A 24,391-nucleotide genomic window follows, 5' to 3' on the forward strand; every position below is an offset into this window, starting at 1 on the left:
AGGAGCTGCGGGAAGTGGCGCCACTTCTCGCAGCTCCCATTGGCTGGAAACGGCAAACCGCGGCCGCTGGGAGCTGAAGGGCTCCGTGCCTGTGAACGCTCCAGTTAAACAAAACGTCCCAACCCGCCTGCGTCTTACCCTGATGGGCCGGGAGCCAAAGTTTTCCAACCCCTGAAATATAGGGTCAGCTTATGAAAGGGTCATACAGATTTTGCTATTTTTACCTATCCATTTTGGGGGATTGGCTTATAATCGAACGGGCTAATGAACGAGTATATATGGTAATTCATATTTAGAGCCTAAACTGTTTACAATCAGTACTTAATGTACTCCTTAGTATCACTGAGTGTAGTTGCATCCTCACAAACACCAAACAATCTCTTACACTTAAAGCAATATACACATTCACATACCCTGCTGGTAGCTGGAAAAATGATTACATTTTGCTAGGGGATTTGCTTAAACTGCAGGCATTTGCATTGTGGTCTCCACTGGATAATGTTCAGGGTTCTACTGAAATTGGGTGCTTACCAGCTGATGCCTGTGGACCTACAACAACGCTCACTGAGCTGTTAATACATATCTACTACACAGTTGTTCGAATTGCTTATTGAAGAGTTATTTCCTGTGAAATCTGTGCTTGTGGAAAATGGGAGACACACAGCCTGGGAGATCAAAGTCCTCTGTTTCAGAATAGGTTCAGTACAGGCAGCAGCAGTGCAGACTTCCCAGCACTGCCAGCCAACAGTCCTGCATTCTGAACTCTACAGATGGTCTTTTGGTATAAAATAGTTGGTTTGATAGTCTTCGCAGAGAAGTAAAGGGCTGAAAGGACAATTGGTGCCAACTAAGGTGGAGTTTTTTTGTGATGTGGACATCGCTCTAGCAAGAGTTGCACTTAAACCACTAAACAGCCATCAGATGGTGGTAACCTACGATTACTATCTGAAGTTGGAAGGCCACACTCTATGAACATTCCCTTGATCCTTCAGTTGTCACATTAAAGATTTTAAAAAAACATTTGAATAGGGAGGAAAAATTGGTCTTTTCCTCCTTCCCCCAAGCTAATGCAAAAATCACATTAAATACTAACAGCAGGAAAACAAAAACACATGAAATTTGGCAACATGAAGAGACTTGTCAAGGTCTGGGTGGGGCACTTGTTGGGCATGGGCTGTCCGGGTCCCACCTCCTCTTCAGAATCCTGAGAAGTACAAAAAGCAGTTACTGGAAGTTCTGTTACTAACATGTTATCTAACTGGACTTGTCCAAACGTAGTTAATGAGGACCCTGGCGTAATGTACCTGGGTGCTAGGATAGGATATGTCCAAAACCAGCAACATGACAAAAGTTACATAAATTGCATGTAATTAGAAGGTTCACATGGGGTCTATTTGAGAGAGATAAAATTCTGAGAGTGTGAGAGCTTCAGAGTATTATTTGGGAAGGTAACTAGCACAAGTCAAAAATTAAGAAAAAAGCAATTGCTAGGACCCTGATTTTGATAAACATCCGTGTGCAATTCATGCAAATCTAGTACTTGCACATGGAGCTGGCTTGCTGGGAGTCTGTCCATGTGCATTTTCAAATTAGCTGCATGGTTAGGGGAATCAGGACCTAAGAGCTCAGTGTAGCATGAATTACCAAAGGTTGCTTTAAGAGCTGCAGTCATGAACCTATTAAATACAAGGCAAGACAGGCACATACAGCTGGATAGACATTATGCAGGCTACATGGGCTCCTTCTGCCCTGAAATACTACTTTCACTATGAAGATTTCTTGGTAGCAGATAAATATGCCACACTAGTGCACTTCTCAGTCATTTTAAGGAAATTGCTTTTCAGTGTACAAGGGCACATTTATTGTCGAAGAAGTTTTGAGCAGAAACACTGAAATGATCAGGCAATGCTGATTTATTCGGCTTTTCTCTGAATTTTACTTGCGTGTAAATTGAACCCACAGTCTCTTTTATACACAAGTTATGAAAGAAAATCTGGCTGCTTGTCTAGAAAATGTTCCAAACTTAACAGTGTAAATATAAATTTATATTAAAATGTTAGCTTTGCAGAAGGAAATGGCTGACATGCGCTGAAATGGTTTGTATAATTAAAGTCCTTTAATGACCCCTGAAAAACTTGAAACTGAAATTGATTTTTTTTATTGACATTTCCCTGCTTCAGTCATGTGTATGCATTGATTTATTATTATTTTAGGGTTGCTGTGCTGGTTGCATTTTATTTGAGCATTGGAACATTAAACAAATATTAAACATCTGCTAAACAAATAAATAGAGTAGGCTAACATTTGGCCCTATCAACGTTTACAATATAATTTTACTTTTAACATGGTCTAATGAATAGAGCACTGGATTGGGTCTTAGGAGACCTGGGTTCTATTACTAGCTCTGCCACTGGCTTGCTGGGTGACATTAGGCAAGTCAATTCCCTTTCCTGTGCCTCAGTTTCCCCACCTGTAAAATGGGGATAATAATACTGACATCCTTTTATAAAGTGTTTTGAGATCTATGGATGAGAAGTGCTGTACAAGAGCTAAATATTATAATTATTATCTGAGTCAGTAAAAGACAGGAATTCTCAAATGAATCCTTCCTTTATATTGGTGTGAAGTTGCACATCACCTTCATTTCCTTATGTGAAAATTGACACACATGAATTGCTAGTGACTGAACGAAGCCAGCTAAGAAAAAACAGGGACCCCACAATAAGGGAATTGTCCTCTGTATAGACTGACCATAACCCTGAAGATACACATTTGTCTTTGCTCTTACAGCAGACATTAATAAGCTCAGTGTCTCGTTTACAACCATCTGTGTTGATCTGTTATCTGTGTGCAGGAGTCAGATAATCCATCTATTGTGCTATGCTCTAAACAATCAGGTCTTGTCAGTGCAGGGTCATTTTATGCAAATAAGGTATTTTCCCTTAATCCAACATGAAGAGAAATCAATCCTGTTTTTGAACTGTCAGTTAGTACTTGTGGGTCCCATCTGTTTTTTAAATACACAACTTGTGTTTGCAGGCTCAGTTGCCTCAGCTTGTTTGTGGTTGAGGTGGTTCTCTTAATGTGACTATCTGTCATGGCCTTCACATGGTGTGTGTGCAGCTTGTACATTCCTGGTTTGCCTGGATTTCTCACACATCTGCTATACATCCTGCCTTTTTGCTGGGTACAACTGATTGTGATACTTGCTTTTTTACTTGCTTTCACTTTTCATGTCCTGGGTTGTTTTATGAAGGGTCTAGAGGATACAAGAGCAGGGCCGGCTCCAGGCACCAGCTTCTCAAGCAGGTGCTTGGGGCGGCCGTTCCGGACAGGGGCGGCAGTTCCAGGTATTCGGCGGCAATTCAGCGGACGGTCCCTCACTCCGCCTGGGAGTGAAGGACCTCCCGCCGAATTGCCGCCGCAGATCGCGATCGCGTCTTTTTTTAGATCGCGATCGCGGCTTTTTTTTTGTTTGTTTTGGTTTTGGCTGCTTGGGGCGGCCAAAACCCTGGAGCCAGCCCTGTACAAGAGAGAAATTTGCAACTTTTTGTGAATAGAGTTTTGATTTGGAAATGGTAGAATTTATACAGAGCTGCTGAGTACATTTAAAAACAATGCTTGAAAATGTAGTGTAGTTGTAACCCTGTCCGTCCCAGGATATTAGAGAGACAAGGTGAGTGAGGTGATAAATAATGCTGGTAAATTATGTGTGAGATTGTATATGCGGTGACTTACAGATTTTTCAGGCACCTGTGCTGTTCTTCTCTCTCTCTCTCTAAAGTGGAAGTCAGAGAACAGGAAGTAGGACAGAATTTTCTTAATGGATCCATGTAATAAAAGAAGACAGTATAGATTAGGAAACTAGTACTTTAATACTGTCTAAGTTTCTGGTGACATCACAGTCCTCAAGCACTGGCCTCACTGTACAGACTATTACCTTAACGCTACTTGCATTTATTTGAATGCATAATCATTCAACTAAATGCAGCTGTGTATTTCAATGTGCAATGCTCCAATTACACACACAGTGCGTTGTTATAAAGTTGGATTTTCAAAAAATGCTCTTTTAGCCTAACTTTGCTCCGATTGAAGTTAATGGTGTATACACTTAAGCACCTTGTTAATATTTGCAGAATCAGGGCCCTAAGTTATTGACAAGCTTGAAAGTTTTTTCATCTTTATTTATAGAGTCACTTGATTCATTGCTAAAAGACCATCTTACACATTTCTTATATATAAAAAAATCACTTTTGGTCTGAGGAGAAAGAGAAATTCTAGCTCAAAGGGTAATTTGTTTGGAAAGTTATAAAAGTGTCTGAAAATAAGGACTTTGGACCTTCTCAGCCATAACTACTATAAATACAATGATATCCTTCATGATGACAGGTTGTGATCAAGAATATATTGTAAGTATTTCTTTGCAGGGCTACTTAGTCTCCTTAAAAGAACAATTAGCATGTTAAGCTAACACTTTCTCATTAATCATTTTGGCTGCTACTTCATTTTGTCATAGTATTGTGAACTGAAATGGGAACACTTTATATCGGAAAGCATACATTCAGACAGAACAAACATGAATTAACTTTGTAGTTTAAACACATAGAAAATATTTTTCATTTACCTTAAATGAAGTAGTTATTCCACTCTATTCAGCATTGTTAGACCTTAATTGGAGCACTGACTTCAATTTTGGGCATCATATCTTCAAAAAAACAGACCCAAGTGAAACAAATTAAAAAGAGGGCAGATAAAAGGTTTGGAAAATATTGTAAGACTTATTCAGCCTAAAGAAAAGGAGATTAATTTGAAACTTGTCTACATGTATGTACAGGAAGGGATAGTCTAAAGAGGTCAAGGATCAACAATTATTGTTGGGTCAAGAGTCAGACTATTAATAGGTTTAAGCTGCAGCAGTGAAAATTCAGTCTGAAAATTAAGAGAAACTATATAATTGGAGGAAAAGTTAGACAGTAAAACGCATTGCCAAGATTGGGGTTATGAAACTGGAGCTATTCAAGGGTGGCTAGACATCAGGGATAGTTTTGGAGTAACTGAATTAATCCAAGCATAATATCGGGAGGTTGACTAGATGACCCACTAACAATCCCTTCCAACCCAAATGATTCAATGAGACTTCTGAAATATCTCAATAGTGGCAGTTTCTCTGTTTCCAGCATAATAAGCTGTTACTACCAGATAGATATGCCAACAGTAATGTACCAGGACTAATGCTAGTGAGGTATAAGATCATAGCTGAACATGGCATTTTAAATGTTTCATAGAATTTATTTTTCTGTTAGGTTCAGCTTGCCCTTAATCCATGTGAAGATTTGCTGGCAACATATTATAGAAGTTATTAACAGTTTTTCACCATCTCTAACAAATCGTATTGTGGTGTTAAAGAAGAGTCTGTCCAAATGAGCAAAACATCACAGCAGAACACCACTACAGAAGCAAACGGTATAAGTGTGATTCACATACAAGCACACACAAGTGGTTTGCAACAGGTTCCTCAGCTGGTGCCAGGTAGTCCTGGTGGTGGAGGCAAAGCTGTGGCTCCAAGCAAACAGGGCAAAAAGAATTCCTCTGTGGATAGAAACAGTGATGAATATCGCCAACGCAGAGAGCGCAACAACATGGCGGTGAAAAAGAGCCGGTTAAAAAGCAAGCAGAAAGCACAAGATACGCTACAGAGGGTCAACCAGCTTAAAGAAGAAAATGAACGTTTGGAGGCAAAAATTAAGCTCTTGACAAAGGAGCTTAGTGTACTTAAAGACTTGTTTCTTGAGCATGCACACAATCTTGCAGACAATGTGCAACCTATTGGCACTGAAAACACCACCACAAACCCAGATAACACCGGACAGTAGACACAAACTTCAAACTTCACAACCTCGTGGACTGAACATTAGAGGTGCAGCCCTCTCTGCACTACTCATTCAGTACAGAGAAGGAATGCTGTTCTAACTTTTTAAAGATCATCTTGTGGGTATTTTTTCTCCTTTTAGGTTTAACACTGAAGATTTGATACAAATAAAATGTAAACTGTTTTGAGTATGTTTTAAAGTGTTAAATATTTTCTGCTCTGAAAGGTTTGGTTAAACAAGTAAAAATGATCTAAATGGACAAAACCAAGAGCCTGTCAGTGAAATTGAATTTATACAGCAATGTACATTCACCATCTTATATTTTGCATATTGTAAGGAGTACAGCTGGGAGGTTTTACTGCAATACTGATGGATAATTAGATGAAATATCTGTTCAGTACTCTTTAAAATGTATTTCTTAAGCAGTCTTTTCTACATTGTGTATTACAAAACTTCAAAGGCCAGGGCAGAAATTTGTTTTCTAATTTGGTGGGCTACTTCAAAAGTGTAGCACAAGCCCTACCCAAGATAATGTAGATCTCTCTTAGTCATAGTTAACGGGGAGTGCCTACTAACAGTGCCTAGTAATGGTGAGCCAGGGTGCTTACTAATGTTTTCTAAAGACTACTACATTCTTTGTGAGAAATTGTAATGTATTATGACTGACATAGACAGAAAATTGGCTCACAACCTGTAAATGGCTATCCGGAAGCATCATGTATAGGAGGTAAAGTAGAACAACATTTTATTTTTATAACCCCTTTAAGCCTGTGTTCAACATGCTAGCATTATTCATATGGTGACTTTGGGTCCTTATAGCATCATGTTTTGGTCTCCTGAAAATGTTTAAGTTCTGTAAAATAATTGCTTATTAGAATCACGCTGCTGCCAAGGTGCAGGTATCAGGATGAGAGTAACATGCACACATTGACTAAAGCAATGAAAGGGCTAATGCAGAACATCTGTTCAATCACAATGTAGATTACTTGATCCTTACTACCATACAACACCAGTTATATGGCTGTTTGCATTTCTGCAGGATAGCAGTTGCTAAACTAAAGTAATTTTAAAAAGAAATGCCCTTAGTTTGAGTAACTGATGCAGCAGACTTCCTATAGACACCATTGCCATGCGAAGGAGTATCTTGAATCTTGTTTTATTTTGATGAAACAAACAGTTTCTCTCTAACAATGTTTTTTTTCTTAAATTTGATAAGTCCCTTACTGTGACCCATAACGCAGCAGTATATTATACTGAGGAGTTAAACTAGAAAAGTGAAGCAGGAACTTTGATGTAACCTTAATTTATTTTCATTTTTAAATGTTCCATTAATAGTATGTGTGTTACATATAACCCGTGTGTCTGGCTAGTGAACTATTACCTTATTTTTATTTCCCTCCTACACTACTTGTTTCCATACTTGACTTTGTAGTATGATTGTGTGTATTGCGTATGTATTTAGGAGGAGAACTTGGGTAAGATCTTGGTTAGATGCTAAGTTAGAAAATAAAACTTTCAAAAAATCCATTTTGAGTTTAAACTTTTACTGCAAAGGTCATCAGCCAAGAAAGACTTTTACAGCTTGTCCTAGTTCATGGAAGTCTTTTACAGAGAGAAATTTTCTGGTTCTAGTGACAGCTTAAGTAGGTAGGGATGAAATATCAGAAGCTAATAAAAATGTTTTGCCTCAGAGCCTAGATCGTGCTGCCTCTTCTTTGCCCTCATGCTTAATAGAAGCAACAGCATATTGGGGCCCAGGTGGAGCCTCTACCTTATATCCATGACTTCCTTGGGACTCTTTCCTGGCGTATTCTAATGAGGATCACAGGCTAGGCCACAAATGGTCTGAGTAGAATCCTTTTCAGCTAACCTTATTTGTACATTAGTAGTTCATTATGGTGGTGATGGAGCAGTTTAGCCATATTTTCACCTTTTATCTTTTCCTGAATATATTAAAGAAACTGGCCAACTTATTTTCATATAATCTAACTGCAAAGACAACATCCATAGTTGGAAGGAGTCTGTAATGGAGTTTTTAAGGGAATCCAAAGCTATTTACAAAGGTGGATCGGTATCCCTTGGTATAAACTAGGAAAGTGAGGCAGAGAGATTCAGGGCCTGTTTTTTTTATAGGTGTTGATCAGCTCCATTCCCATTGGCTTCCACCACATGTACTTCACACAACCCACAGATGCTCAGTACTTGTGGAGAGAACGCTAGGATTATTAGCTTGTTGTCCTGCAGCAAGTCAGTGTCAGACTAGGAATAGAATGGTAGCGATTTACATAAAATAGGGTTGTTCAGCTCAAACTGCTGGCAAGAAGGCCATTGGAGGTCTCTGCTGTAGTGGGGGCTGGACTTATTTCTGGTATATATTTAGAACATCAGCTCTCCATTGGTGATTAGCAGTAATTTTCTGAAGAGTCATAGGGAGCCTGTCCCCATTCCTCATCTATCTTCTATTAAAACCCCTTTTATTCAGTCAGTTACAGCATGTCCAACAATTGTCCAAAAACCAGCTTGGTCTGACGTCTCACTCAGAAAAGCTTCTAGAGTTTAAGATCAACATCCACATTCCTGGAAACTGCACTGGAGCCAGCGTATTAATGCTATTATGAAAACAAATCAGTGGGAAAAGGTGCCTTGGGAGTATTTCCTGGTTATTTGTGCCTACGCAATGGAAAAGCCACAAATGCTGAAGTTATTCACTTTAGTTGTATTTTCTGAGAAATGGTTCAAGCAGCCTCTTCCCCCCCCCCCCCCCCCCCCCACATTGATATGGCTGACCTGTGGAACATCCCATTAAGCGTCAATGCAATGTATTGGCCCTAATTTCCCTACAGGGAATTGGTGGCATTCTCTTGCCAGCTTCTAACTACCTGAGGCCTGATTCTCAATTACAGTAAGTCCACTTTAGGTTGCTCTGGCAGTGTAAGGGGGTATTAAAGTGGGCTTACATTACATTTACACTTTAAGACCCTTGGATATGCCCAGTACCCCTAGAGTATAAGGAAAAGAAACCTAAGAGCCTGGTATATTAACTTTGTAAAATGCATCCCCAGGGACCTTTGAGTACTACTCTGCTATAAATGATAATCTATAAAAACATGTAAATCCTTGTATTCTTCTGAATGAAATCTAGCTTTTTATTTCAGAACTGAACATTCAATACTTCTGGACAAGCCGGAATTCAGTCCAATTGCACACTAAGTTTAAGAAAGATATACAGTATGATTCTTCAAAGCTATATTTGCTATTTTTACTTCAGTGAATATGTAAATTATTTTCCATTTCTTTAGTATGGAACAACCAGGTTAAAAAAAAAGTTGAGTTTTGCCAAGGCAAGTGTTGTGAGTTATTAAGAAATCCATTGGGCATTAAGTTTTTCGGGAGTGGAATGTCTTATATTTAAGTTGACTATTGTAGCAAGCACCAAAAACTTTTAAAAATGAAATTTGGTTCTGTTGCTATAGATGTGCTTCCTCTTACTTTGTTAATCAAGGCAACCTTGCAGTAATTACCCAAAAGTCCATTGTATTGCGTTGAATGAGCTGACATAGAATTGCTTTTTTACTATAGAATTTTTTAAAGGTCTCAAAAGTCTATGTGTTTTGAGGACTATTGTGTGGCCTTCAAAATTGCTGAGCCCTTAAAAGAGAAAACAATCTTAAGGATGCCACTCTTCCTCTGCTTATACTGAGGATGAAATTTCCATCTTTAACATTAATGCTCATTACAGTAATGTTGACATAACTCTTCTCAAGATGTGGGTGACATAGAATAACCACTGTACTGTGTATTCTGTATAATTGCAGCAAACAGGTAAGACACATAGCCAGATATCTGAGGCAAGTATACTACAGCCCTCATTACACATTTTCATATTTGTAGTTGGCCTCAGTACGTTTTGGAAACACATTCCATATCACAAGTAAAGCTATAGCCAAATCATGGAAGGGCAGTTTCCTCTGCAGAATGCCACTATTTGAGCAGATTCAAGACTTTTAGCATTTACTGGAAAATTATGGAGTCTGTTTCCAAAAATTTCCTTTTAACGCTACACTCCTTGGTTCTGATTCTGAGCCAGTGTAAATCAGAATTAACTCTATTGAAGTCAACTGAATTACACTGATGTAAAATGAGAAATAGGCCCTTTACAGTCATGTTGGTTGTGCCACGCACTATGAAACTCATTACTTTAATTCTGAAGACAATTGCAAGGCAAGGTTCCCTCCTCTTCCCACTGCCCACCTCGTCATTTAAAAACCTCTATTATGATAATGTTTGTATTGCAGAAGCACTTAGGAGTTCCAGTCATGGACCAGGAATGATCACATATTTAATCTATGTAGAATCCTTGTTCGGTGATTCCCATCATTACTGAAAAGAGCCGTCTCTGTGCGTTACATACATAGACAAAGGCATACTCCATTCTTTTTGCCTGAGGTTCTTATATCATATCATGCCTTTTCCCATCCAAGCTGATGATCTAACATGTGACTCAGAAAGGAATTAAGCACAAGACCTGGCAGTCTAGCTATAATTACTCCCCACGCCCAAAAATCTTTATTTTTGTCCTTTTCCTTTTCTACCATCTGCCATTGTTCTCTGTATCACAAAAACTGGAGCCTAAGCATCTGAGTGGTCTCTTACCTGTGCATTGCCTGCCAACTCTCCTCCAGTAAATAAGGTTGGACAGAGTTTCATTAATTCAGTGTGGTGTTCATCACAGGCATTGGTACTTCGAGATACGCACCCTCTTTCCTGGCAGCTGAAGATTCTGCCTCTAGGACACAGCACTTCGAGGTTACTGAGCTGGTCACTCATCTAGCTATTTAAATTATAGTGCAAAAAAGTTAGTATTTCAGACTTAAAAAAACCCCAACCACACACTCCAAACTCAGGCAAGACAATACATGAGATGTGCACTCTGTGCGCTAACAATGTGGACTCCAATTTCTTCTAGTTTAAAATAATTAAAACCACTACGAAAGGGTTGAAGAGTGATTTGTTTTCTAACAGCAGTCTGTGCGCTTGCTTTACTTGTCTAGAGAAGTGCCCAGACTGCAGTGTGTCCCTTTAAATACACAAACCCATTAAAGCAAGAGATTATAAAGGCTCATTATTTTAAATTACATGTAATTGGGGGATCAGTTTCAAGAGAGGTTTGCTGAATCTATTGTTAGTTAAATAATACACAACTATTGTCAAAGGAATAGTAGCATCGACCTTAAATCCACCAAAGGCTAGTCAGACAAGGGTTTACTTACCTTGCTCCCAGCTGTTACAGCACACACTGGCTATTTAACATAATACATCAATCTTACTTCTCTTCCTTGGAAACCTGTAGTCCCATGGGGTAATGAAAGGGCGCAGTGGATTACTTCTATTGTTAACTGTACAACTCAGACACATACTGGTACTTATTTTCTCTTCTTCCTCAGTAATTGGTGGAATAAATACTCTTCTAAACTGGAGATTTCAGCGTGTACCTATTTCAATGGAGTTTTTCAAGTTCATTTTGGATTTTATGCATTAGTTATTCATGCTGATTATACAGGACAAGCATAACCCACATACATATATAGAGACCTGTAAGCAAGGTTCCATGTACTCTGAGGCAAGCTTGACATAAATTTTGTGGCAAAATCATCTGCATTCCTCTGTTTGTAATAGGGTTAGAAGGGCGTTTAGGTAATACTGCAGTATAACAGATTTCAACATTTACGCCCCACTGATACGGTTGGGGCAATGCACTCCTCCCTTTAGGTGCTTTTTTCAGGCTGGTTGCAGACTCAGGTTTGTTACCAAGTTATTAAGACCTGCTAATGTAAGGTCTGATCTGCACACAGCTTTTGTAGCAGTATAACTATGTCTGGTTAGAGGTGAGATCTTTTACCATAATAGTTATACTGGCAACCCCTAGTGTGGATGCAGTTACACCAGGATAAAGATGCCTTACACTGATGTATCTTATTCCCCTTCCTGCATGGGAATAGCTATACTGGTATAAAAATGCACATTAGAGGGGCTTGTATCACTTTAACTGTCCCAGGAAAGCTACAATCTGTATGTTTAGATAAGGTCTAATGTCCACACAAGTGCATTGCACCAATTTAACTAAATCAGTTCAGGCCTTGGCTATACAAACTTGCATCAAAGTAACTAATTCACTCCCTTAATTATTTCAGTGAAAGTCTCTGTGGACTTGTCCATTCTAGGCGGAAAATGTGTTTGTAAAAACATGATAGCTAACACACTTGAAAACCCTAGAAGAAATGAGCAAGCTGTAGTTATAACCTATTCCCCTTGACCAGCTAACATATTTAAAACGTTAGCTCTCACATCTAACAAACCAAACAAACCTTTCATACCCCTAGTGTGAAGACTTTTTAGAAACAAAAGTGCCCTATTTCCATAGTTTTTAAGTTGGAAAAAAATTACTTTAGGCTAAATCAAAATAGGAAACTTACTCCAACAGAAGAGTGTCCACACACTCACTAGCACCGTGAGTTAGTGCAGCAGTGAGATCTTTCGGTGGCAGTTTGAGTGTATAGCCGCCCTTTGTTAAATCAGTACAGTGTGTGTAGCCCAGGTCTCGGGCAGACATCTTTGCATGGGTTATATCGACTCATCCTTGGAAGGGTTTTTTCCCCACAGTCACAAGGGGTAGATACGGTACTTAGTTTTTTTATAAACAAAAGCTGAGATTCTAGAGCAGAGTTTTGCAGAAAGAGGTAGATTTTATGGTGACAAAATTAATGGGGCCCTGACTACAAAGAAAAATTTGAGAAAAGAATACTAGATTTAGAGAAACTTCTGGGACACATTTAATGAAAGAGGTATAAATATGTCAGTTGTGTGACATTTATTTTGTTCTTTCTCCTTTCAGAACATTTGTTCTTTGGTACATGTTGAAGCACAACCAGCTCTGCCTTCTACAGTATTATTTGCTCAACCTGTTCTACAGCAACAGGGAACAATGGCTGCCAAGACTAATCACGGAGGAAGGGGGAAGCCTATTAACTAGACATAAGTTATATTCTAGTTGAAACAAATCCAAAACTGTAAAAAGTTACTTTCAATTAATCAAAGCTATCCAACCAAAGCAAATGAAGGTTTCAAAGTGCCCAGAGCAGCAGAGGAGTGAGCTAATGGGTGTGTTCCCGAGTATGATTACAGAAACGTACTTTGACTTATTCAGGAACATAGATCCTGACCGAGTCCAGGAAGTGGTGACACAGGCACAGTCTTGCACTGGGTAAACTGGTCAGGGGTTTTTGGATGGAGGAGAGTCTACAATGTTCTTAGACTCTCTCTGTATCTGTTCTTCTGGCTTCAAAGTTATTGCAGTAAAAACTGGAGTCCTTTTCATTAGTATGTTTCAATAGCTAGAAGCTTTTTAGGAGGCACAAAAAGTAGGGGAAGAATTAATGCAGTTACAGACAAGCCTGCCAATTGTCACAAGAAGCCCCATCATCTCACCCCACTTCTCAGTGACAATTTAAAAGAGCAGAGACCTCATTCTAGAGCTCATGAGACTTACCTTTTACAAGCCATATTATAGTGGAGTTACCACTACAAGATGAAACAGTCCTCACATTTGTAAAACAAATTTACGTCAAAACTAACTGAGCCAAGTATTCTAGACTATATTTAAATGTGTGTGTTTGGTTAATCACTTCAGCACAATTTTGTATTTGTCAATGGGTCACCCACTGATTAACCACAATGAACCCAATTAATGTTTTCAGAAGAAATTATTCCAGACCAAGCCCCAGTTCCAGCTGCTGATGAGGAGAGCAAAATGCAGTGCAGGAGGCAGGGGACCAAAAGTGGTCTGAAGTTGTATTCTGTGATCCTAGGCTGCACTGGGCTGGGCTAGAGCCCTGATACAAGTTAGGGTCTTGTTACAGAAGCTGCAGATTGCTGAGCTGCATAAAGGGCTCCCTGGCCCCTACGCCAGCCACAGGGAGTTTGGCACCGATGTCAAGAGCTGTCATTCTGGCTCCATGCCACGTGTTGATCCGTCCACTTTGGGAGCATCCTCTTGTGGCGATGGTCTGGTGTACGGTGGCTCTAACACAGGGATGTGCAAACTACGGCCTGCGGATCCGGCCCGCGGGATTGCCAGCCCCATGGCGCAGTGGGGCTAAGGCAGGCTCCCTGCCTGTCCTGGCTCTGCACCGCTCCCAGAAGCGGCCGGCACCACGTCCCTGTGGCCCCTGGGGCAAGAGGGGGCAGAGGGCTCCGTGCGCTGCCCTTGCTTGCAGGCCCCCCTCCCCCCCGCAGCTCCTATTGGCTGGGAACAGGGAACTGCGGCCAATGGGAGCTTCGGGGGAGGTACCCGAAGGCGAGGGCAGCATGCAGAGTCCTCTGCCCCCCCTTCCCCCGGGGCTGCAGGGACATGGTGCCAGCCGCTTCTGGGAGTGGCGCAGAGCCAGAGCAGGCAGGGAGCCTGCCTCAGCCCCACTGTGCGCCGCTGCCACCCTGGAGCTGCTCCAGGTAAGCGGTGCCAGGCCAGAGCCCGCACCTCGAACTCCTCCTGCACCCCAAGCCGCTGCCCTGAGCCCCCTGCCGCACCCTAACCCCTGTCCTGAGCCCCCAACCCCCTGCCCTGAGTCCCCTGCTGCACCCCACATCCCTCCTGCAACCCAACCCCTGCCCTGAGTCTCCTGCCGCACCCCACACCCCTCCTGCACCCCAATCCCCTGCCCTGAGCCCCCAACCCCATCCTGAGCCCCCTGTCACACTCCACACCCCTCCCACTCCTCACCTCCACACTCATGGCCCTGCATGTAATTTCCCCACCCAGATGTGGCCCTCGGGCCAAAATGTTTGCGCACCCCTGCTCTAACACAAGGAATAATCTGGGCCCAGAAGTCTGGGAGTTGTATCAGTGAAATTGAGCAATTGATGGTTATATGATGATGCTGAGAAAGTTCTGAAGAGTATCAACAATAGGTGCTACCATTACTGGAGCTAACATCTGTACAAATGGAGTTTCTGAACAGATTAAGGTTATTAATGATTTGGTTTTTAAGATTTTGCAATATACTTTGGACCTAACCCCCCTTTTTGGGCTAAAATAAATATTTAATGCGTTGTTTATACAACAGAAGAATTGTTTTGGTGATGCTTTGTAGTCAGACTACATGTAAGGTCACTACCCAGATGAGCAGACAGTCTAAACTGTGTTTTAGTGTATTCACAAAACAAGGAAACATGATCTGGATTTATTTGTTATTTGTAAGTAATGCCATTCTGTCATTGCGAGAAATGTACTTATTCCTTGCAGGCAATCTCATAAATATTCATGTACTGTATGGTAAGGAAATGTTCCTCTAGAAAATGCATATCTTTCATGCAGGGAAACTCAGTTTATAATCATCATTATTACACATTTATAGAGCATCAAAGCAATTTTTAAATGGATCCTTTACTATTATCAGATAGCTTTGAAAATCCCACCTGTTCTATAGGGTGTAATCCATTGCATAACACTGAATTCCTGTATCATAAGACACTCTCTTTATGCTGTTCAGGTGGAATTTTTAAGACCCCAGATCTGTAAACCGTGGTACCCTACATTTTAAAGGACAGAGACAGAAACCGACATCTCTCCCTGCTTCTCTGAGCGAAGGGGATGTGGCCTGTGTATGAAAGTTCAGTGCCCTCAGTATGTGGGGGATAAAACCTAGTTAATGAAGTGCCTGAATTTCCAGTGCACACAATGGGTAGAAAGCTCAGATAAAGATACAGTCGTGGGAGACGGACATAATGGGAGACGGAAAAAGTGATCTACACAAAGTTATGAACAACTTTCAGGGAGGATTTTTATTAGACATTTAATTCTGTCCATTCCATCAATATCAAGAAAAATGTAGGTGTGGCACTTTTTCAGCCACTCCCAATTAACAAAAAGACTTTGTAATAGTTGTGATATAAGTTTCCAAAATAGGATTTCTAAGAATTTTCTTATGATTACAGGCAACATTCAGATGATAGAGCTGTTATTTTAAAAAAATCACTGCTATCAAAATGCAGATCTGATTGGAAAGATACAGATGAGCAGAGATTTTAAAGCTTTATAATTTCAGCTGTTCATACTGTAATTAATTTTTTCAGTTGGCACTTAGTAATATAAATTGTTGATTGCAAGCATAAAGACTTAGAGCTACCTAAATGTATAGTGCTGAATCCTTCTAACTTCACTTCTAATAAAGTAATCATTCCAGCTAATGACTTGCCTGATTCCATTTGCTGTGCAGAACTGATGCATTTTATTTTATAAGCAGTAGTGTAAAATCAGAATGATGGCTGGTTAGTGGAAGGCAGCAACCACTGGGGAGTTTACTACTTTTGGCTGGCCAAGGAGTCAAATGACTTGGTGCTGCCTTGGGCTTCTGCCATGAAAGCCTCTATTTCTTCCACAGTACGTGGGACACACGTTAGTAGCTCCATTCCATTGGCTGCCACTGCAATGTCATCCTCAATTCGGACCTGTTACAGAGAACACAGAGTTACCAGTATATCCTAGTGTGTTGCGAGAGGCACACTAGTAAGCAATGGCAATCAGAGTGTAAAGTGCACGTTCAACCCAGCTTGGTTTAGATGAACAAGGCTTTGTGAGCACCAGAACTTCCCACTGCTAGGAGAGAGGTATAGAAGTCCATTAGGGTGGAAATTGCCCCTTTGCAGGTGCCCATGCTAGTCTCTCAGGTTCACTTAAACTCCACTTAAAGCCAGCAGGCAAAGGGAGGGAGTGTATCTGCACTTGGTGTGCCAGGTGCCAGCTAGGGTGGACTGTGGGAGGGACGAGGAAGAGGCCTTATATGTATCCAAGAAACCCAAACCCTCAGGCACAGGGGGCAGCAAGGGAACCAGGCAACCCTTTCCCCGGTTCCTCTGGCACTTCTCCGCACACAACTCATTTACTCTAACTATGCTGGGGACAGATTTGCCCCTGAGTATGGTGCCATTCAAATGCTGACCCATTTGTATCCAGAGCAGCCATGTTGCTGTGCTGGATCTAGTTGTCTTTTTCATTTTACATCACGTTGTCTTTTTTTTAAAAAGTATAATTAGCTCCACAATAAATTACACGTACCTGACACTGTTACTCCCTAACCACTGAACTTTGACCTGACAAAGTCTTACAGCGGCTTTTACTCCAACATTACTTTTAAAAACACGATCATTTACACGTTACGGTTGGGTAAGAAAGTAGCAGGGTTTTTTTTCTTAGCATTTCCAGCTCTTGTTCTGCTAAAATGAAAAGCTTGTACCATTTTCTATGGAGCTTTAATTTCCCATATCTCTTTTTACCAGGAAATATGCCTACCCAGTCATTCCTGTTATCTTATCAGAAAAATGCTAGTAAGTCACTCAGCTGCAATAAAAGCAATTTTAGTAAGGTGTCAATCCAAGAGAACACAAACCATGGTGACTCCCACCTTACAGTGGCTTTAATGGTTTCTGACCTCTTGACATTTTAAACTAAAAATAAAGCTGGTTAACATTTGTACTTCTGCTTGCAAAATAATCCATTTGTTCAAACAAAATGAGTCATCTAGACGTATTAAACCGTTTAATGATTCTTTGCCAGATTATTTATTTTACATGGTATCAAGTAAAATGTATTATAAAGCAGAATTAAATAAACTGTTGAGTTCACACAGCTGTAAAATGAAAGGCTGCGAATCTCCTCTCTTTTCTCTGTGTTTTCTGAAAAGCACGCATTTGGAACTGCAGAAGGGAAGTAGATGACATGGCATGAGCAAGTGCATGCATCTGAGAGAGATTTTTATTTTATTCTTCTTGAACTCCCCAGTGGATCAGAAGAATAAAACGCAAGCAAAAGAATCCTAAACTTTGCCATGTCATCTTTGAAGAAGCTGTCTGGTCAAGGAGACTAGGATTGGGTGATGGTAAGACTGGAAACCAGTGAAGGAAATGGGAGGGGGACTTGGAGCCAGTTGCCGGGGTGGAGAGGGTAGAACTGGGACTGACTGAACACAAAGAGTTGGACAAAGAATCAGGGTGGGGGGAGGAGAGACTGAGCTAGGATGAGGTGCCAGGGAGGAAGACTAGGTCTGGGAGCCTGTAGTGGGAGAGGGGAAGAAAGAAGGGTTGGGGAGAGAGAGATTGGATGAGAAGCCAGGAGGGGAAGACTGGCTGGGCAAGGAGATTGGCACAAGAAGCCTGAGGAGTGGAGACTGGGACTGGGTAGACAAGGAGAATGAGATAGGGACAAGGAACCAGGACTGGGACCACAAGGGCAGGTTTGAGGGGACAGGGCAAAACAGGTCAAGTTTGGCCCCCCCTTTTTTTTTGGAGGGGGGAGGGGGAGAAAACAGGCAGAAGAGCTTATATGTACTAGAGAACACTCCCCTCCAGAACCTGGAATAGAACCTGAGATTCCTGAGTCTCACCATTCCTCTGCTGTCCGCAAATATCAGTGAAATCTACTGGCAAAGTGTGTGTTTCATCCCACTTCATGGTCCACACAGAGGAAGACAACCTACTACTACAATCAGTTACTTTATTGGCTCATGTGGCAGAAGTCGAGTGGTGGATCTAAAGGTTGCAATGCTACTGATGACCCATGTGGGTTTCAATATGCTGCCACAGGATGGAATTTGGTTTTTTAGTTTTCTTTTTTTAAAACCTAGGAAATTATACACATACACACACACTTTGTTGAGGACATTAAGACTGCAAAATCAAACACCCAAAAATTAGTTGCTTGTGCAACCTTAATTCAGCTTCCTTGTCACATGTACAGTAAATTTCAGGTGACTGGCTTTTAGCTACAAGTCTAGCTTTTGGATACATTGTACAACATATCCTCTAGGCATCTTTGGGTTTTTATACACAAAATGACTTGTTTCAGAACTATTTCTGGAGAGGCAAAGTGACCAGTAATGTAGGCATTGTCCTTCAAACACCACTCTCCTATCAAGTGTGGTGGCATGACCTATTTAGATAGATAAGATTGCACAATTGTGTAACTCCAGCAGCAGACCTTCACAGGGTTGACTCAATGGACCAAATCCTGCCCGCAGCAGCAGTCTCCTGGGTAAAGCCAAGGACACAATGTGGGTTAAATAGTTTTCATCAGCTAAATATGTAACCAGCCTAATACACTGTTTTCCAGACTCACTAATATAGTGAGGTGCTCTGGGCTGGAAGTCCTGTGTTGTCTGCCAAGTGAAGGGTGCTGTTGCACACATCTAGTTCTTTTTGCTATGATATGTTAAAGCTTCAGAGGGTCTAAAAACACAGTTCTGATTCACATATACAGTTAAACAAACAGTACAGGTTAACATTATGTCAGACCCCAGACATGGTTAGAAAAGTCACATGGGATACAGCTGCTGGGAGTCCCACCTGTGAAACGATGGAAAAATATGGCCCATAGAAGCTACTATGCAAATTAAATTAGCATAAACACTGCAGTCAGATTAAAGGAACTGGGTGTCTGCCTTGAGAAGTCTGAGATGGAGAAGGAGATGGACAGAAGTAAGGGGAGGGATTCTGATGCCTTCCACTGACACACACCAGCATATTTGTTATTTTTAAGGTTACAAGTTTATCACACAAGAAATGTGTATGTTTACACCAAATGGCAACAGAGCACTGAGTAGTCTGCAGTAGTTATTTATTTCTTATAGATAGTACAGTCTAGTATAAAATCCTACCTGCTGAAAATCCAGATTAAAACTGCCACATTACTACATTCCAGCATTACTACAGAGTGACACTTCCTCATTATCTCAACCTGACCAGTCTCCCCCTTCCTGCACACAGCATGTTCTCATTTCAGCCACACTTTCTATCAATGGTCCATTCATAGTTTATAGACAGTTAATAAATTAGTAGCTATTTGAATAAAGGGTTAGTCAATTATTAGAGTCCATCACATAAATTGGTTTAGAATGGTTTTAGAGAAAACTGTACATTTCATCATAGCTAACAACTTTTCTATGCAAAACTTTTATAAACATGTTTTTTGGACACTATTAAACTTGCCTGATGTGAAATATTAAGAAGCAGACAAGCATGTTTGTGATTATGAGTCACTTTTCAATCACTACTAGTAATCGGTTTCATTCTGTAACATCCATTTACCACAAACACAGGAAGTGAGCTCAGCCTTATGTAAATTAAAAGTAAGTATAACTACTACTACATTGCTCTGTGAATCAAATAAAAAAGCAATTCAATGCCCCTATATAGGTGTAAAAAGGAAATGTTTCTGCCTTTTAATTGCGCTTAATGTTTATTTCTGAATTAAACAAACACTGACATTTTGAAAAATAATACCATAACATTAGCATGTTTTCAAGGTCATGGAATATGTAAAGCCATTTACTTTTAAATGAGAACAATTTGCAAATCTAAGCAGGAAATAAATTTAAAAATCCATTTAAAATTCAGTTGTGATTCAGTGTTTTTACAGACAGACACACAGAGTTTACACATGTTAATTTGGTTGCTACCTCAATGAACAACTAATGCTATGGGACAATATGGAGCCTGAGCAGAGACTGAGCATAATAGGTGAAAATCAGATTGGCTGGTTTTGCTGGGTTTTAGAGAAAACATCACATCAACAGCCTAGATCAGTAATCAGCTTATGAGAAATGGAAATCTCAAACCCCAATACATGTGAAAGATAAGCTCAGAGGGTACTGTTTAGAGCTAGGGTAGTCAGCCTTCCACTTTCCCTTGGGGAAACCAGCCACTTCTCCTGCACGATAAATAAAACTACAAGGGACTTTCTAAATTGGACAATCATTTGTATTATGGAAGCATCTAGAGGACCCAGATGAGACCGGTGCCATGTTGTATTATACACTGTACAAATATATGATAAAATACAGTCCTTGCCCCACATAGCTTACAATCTAAATAGACAGGACAAAGGACATGAGAAAGAAAAATCATCTTAATTTTACAGGTGGGAAACTAAGGCACGAAGAGATAAAGTGACTTGCCTAAGATCACACTAGAAGTCTGTGGCAGAACAAGGAATTGAACCCAGGTTTGCTGAGTCCCAGTCTAGTATTTTACACTCAAGACCATCCTTACTCTCCAAACTGGCACAATTAATAATATAGACTTTAACTTCTTGACTACCTCCAGGAAAACAGTGATGCCAATAAATCCATTTTTGACCCCAAATCAAATTGTTAAGTCTGAGCACATTAGTTGCACCCATAAAGTGCACGAACCTGTCACACACACGGGTCATTTGGACACCTACGTATAGGACTTGCATATGTGCACAAGTTTTGCAGGTGCAGTTTAGGCAGCTAGAGCCGGATTAACCTTTTGTGGGCCCGGCGCCAAACATATCTGTGGGCCCCCATGGAGGCAATGGAGCATGGCGCGGGGAGGTCAGTCCCCGGAGCAAGGGGCCAGCCAGAGGCAATGGGGCATGGCATGGCAGGGGCGGCCCCGCCCAGCGCAAGGGCACTATTTACAAACCGGCAGTTGCCAGATGCACAGTGGCCCACCCGGGCCTGTGCTGCCAGCGTGCCCCTTCCCCTTGGGGGCAGGCCCTTGCCAGATCACACAGCCCCTCCCCCCCGCCCAACACCCCCTGACTCCCAATGGCCAGAGGCCCCCCGGACCCACTATTCCCAGCGCCCCCCCAGACCCACCTAGAAATGCACAGTGCCCTACACAACACCACCCTCCACAGAACCCCCACTCCCTAGTGCCCCAACACACACAGAACTTCCTTGCCCCTTCACAGCCCAGCGCCCCCCCAGACCCACTCCCCCACGCCCTGCCTCCCGGCCGCATTCACCAGCCTTGCTGGGAGGCGACTGTGTCTGCCAGGCTGAGCCGTCAGCACAGCCAGAGCTCGTCCCACGGCCGGAAATCGCTCTTGCCCCTTGGGAGTGGCGCGATCAGCCAGGCCAGGACCTGCCCCGGCCGGGATCCCTCAAGACACACTTGCCTGGAGGGGCCCAGCAAAGCCCTCCACACTGTTCCCCCCCCACACACACCTGGGGCCCCACAGGTGGTGGGAAGCAGAGACTGCCCAGAGCTAGAGGTGCACTGGGGTCTGGCCAGGGGGCTGAGAGGAGCAGGGGGTGTGGCCAGGGGGCGGAGAGGAGCCCTCGGCCAGCTGGTGGGCAGGCTGAGAGGAGCAAGTGGTGGGCGGGGGGAGCCAGCGGCGTCTCAGGGCGCAGTGCAAGCAGAGCAGGCCGGGGCCCCTCCATGGAGCCACTGTAAACCCGGCACTGGGCACCCACGTTGGAGCTCTGTGTTGTCTCTTCTTACTTTCTCCTGGAGCTTTACTTGTATTCTGCTTCCTCTCTTTGGCCAGTTCTAAGCATTAGTGAAGAAAAGACTAACAAAGGCTCAGTTTCTCTACTGATTGGGATGGGCAGGGATGAGAGAGAGGTTGTTCCTGCCTGGGAGACAAGAATTCCCAGTGGTAGGTCCTCTCCTATGGAAATTGCTCCTGCCAGAAATATGTCTGAGCCTTCAATTGACCACATTTAGAATGTGATGAAGCATGCATGAGAGCTGTTCAACAGTTTCACTACCTAAAATCTCCCACAGAAAACAGTGCTGGGTGCTGAACAGTTTTGAAAGTCTGGCCACTTATTTACGTGCTCACTGCAGGTTCTGGAATCTCCTGTCTCTTACTGGCTAAGTTACGCTTTGCAGTATTAAATTAGGGAATTTGATTCCTTTTTTGGGATAGTTTTTTTGCTATTCAATTTAAGTCTTGTAAAGTAAAGCCAGACGCTATAGTGATGAGCCTCATATATTATCATCAATTATTAGTACTGCAGACAACTTTCTGAGATCTTTTTAGTTTGTAGAGGATAATTCTCCTGAAATGTGTTTGGAAGAGGTATTAACTCAGCCTGTATAAATGGAAATAAACTAGAATGCAGTTACTAAGAACTAAGTAACATTCATTGGGGAGTATCTTTCATCTCCCAGGAATCATGTTAAGAGTTAGATTTAGAAGGATTGTCAAGGTATTTTTATTGTATTACTTTTAAACTTTGCTGTAAAATTTAGATGTATTTCAGTTTTAGAACTTATTTCAATTTTTTTTCCTGGACAGAATTAAGCTACCTGTGTTTGTTTTGTTATTTTAAATAATAAATGAGGATTGGAAACTGAGGCTGGGGCTCAATCCTTTCCTGTGCACCAATCCCCTTGGCAAATTCAGAGGCCCAATCCAGTTCTTCTTAGATGGAAACAGCAGTCATCATTAAGGGAGATAAAGCAAAAATTAGGGAAGGGATTGGATTTTGGGGGCTCATGAAACCCCCTGGAGGGAAACATTTACAGTTCAACACATGAAGAGTGAGTTAGTTGGACAACAACTTAGAAATGCTGGGCTCGTGGATAGAAGCAAAAAATGGACTGTTCTACTCCAAACACACACAATGGGAGTCCATGTATCCCCCCACATGCTCTGTCCTGCAGAGTTAAAACGCAAACATGTATTCCTCCTTTGGGGTGTTTGCACCAATACAGTGAATAATGGGGGTTTTGGTTGAATATTTCCAAGATAAGAGAGCCAGGATTCAATCCAATTACTAAATGGTTCCCAAAGTCTGTTCTTGGGATAAGTAACAAAAACCCAGCCTACTTTTATGGTGGTGTTTAACTGGGAAAGGGCGTCTACAGTGTCCCTTTAAAACAGGTTTGAGGGTCAAATACAGTATGACACGCTCAAAGTTAGAAAATGCAGAGTTAAACATGACGCACTCCTTTCATTCATCAGGATCATGACTGGCTGGCAGGTACTGACAAAAGAAATAACAAGGTAAGATAACATCCCAAATTACACACCAGAGGGTAAAGTCCCACATCGTGTGATAAGATTATATACTTTGGATATAGTACTTTTAAAGCCAGTTGTATAGTAGATTGGATGACTCAGAGGATTGGTAATGGAATATGGAACCTTTTGTTTCTAGGTTGGCGGTTCAAAGCCAGCTCAGATCAACAGTGGTGAAGCTGTTACTAGCAGATGATTGTTTGGTGGATTATGATAAATTAGGGTTACAGACAATTCCTAAATCACCACCACAATTGCCACTAAGTGTTATCCTTGCTGAGAGTCTCAGCAGACAAGCCAAGGAGTGCCAGCTGAACTAAAAGCCTCTCTGACAATTAAGGGATATACTGACAAGGGGAAGCTTCAATTCCTACTGCCTGTGTTGTTTCTTGACTGTGGAAGAACATAGGACTTACAGTCTTCAGAGTGTCAATCTGACACCTTTCAAAAATGCTAATTTTGCTAACGAGAAACATATCTGAAGGCATCTAACTGGTTAAACGTTCTAGAGTGAATTTAGTGACGTGAGAAGTGTCACAAACAGCATGATGGGAATGAGTCCCTCTGCTTATTCACATACACACCAGCCACTAGGATGTAAATGATAATTTGGGGTCATTAGTGGTGCAAGACTCATACTCCATACCCTCTATTCTGAGACAGCCATCCTCCTCCATGCACAATCTGCCAGGTA

The 24,391-nt window shown here is 41.6% G+C and overlaps 2 protein-coding genes across 2 annotated transcripts in view; one reads left to right on the plus strand and one right to left on the minus strand.

The window, feature by feature from the left end:
* The first annotated feature begins 4,285 nt into the window (after nucleotides 1–4,285).
* On the plus strand, nucleotides 4,286–7,953 carry CEBPG (CCAAT enhancer binding protein gamma). The gene has a single exon (XM_026652875.2). It carries the CDS (start codon nucleotides 5,421–5,423, stop codon nucleotides 5,871–5,873), a length of 453 nt encoding a protein of 150 aa, XP_026508660.1. The 5' UTR covers nucleotides 4,286–5,420; the 3' UTR covers nucleotides 5,874–7,953.
* Nucleotides 7,954–15,681: 7,728 nt separating this feature from the next.
* The window catches only part of PEPD (peptidase D), a 228,231-nt gene continuing 219,521 nt past the window's right edge, over nucleotides 15,682–24,391 (minus strand). The window contains exon 15 of the mRNA XM_026652794.1: nucleotides 15,682–16,373. Coding sequence (XP_026508579.1) covers nucleotides 16,227–16,373 — 147 coding nt within the window. The 3' untranslated portion in view covers nucleotides 15,682–16,226. The remainder of the gene's footprint in view (nucleotides 16,374–24,391) is intronic.

This window comes from Terrapene carolina, unplaced genomic scaffold (genome assembly GCF_002925995.2).
Source record: "Terrapene carolina triunguis isolate 2854851 unplaced genomic scaffold, T_m_triunguis-2.0 Scaffold130, whole genome shotgun sequence".
Classification (NCBI taxonomy): domain Eukaryota; kingdom Metazoa; phylum Chordata; order Testudines; family Emydidae; genus Terrapene; species Terrapene triunguis.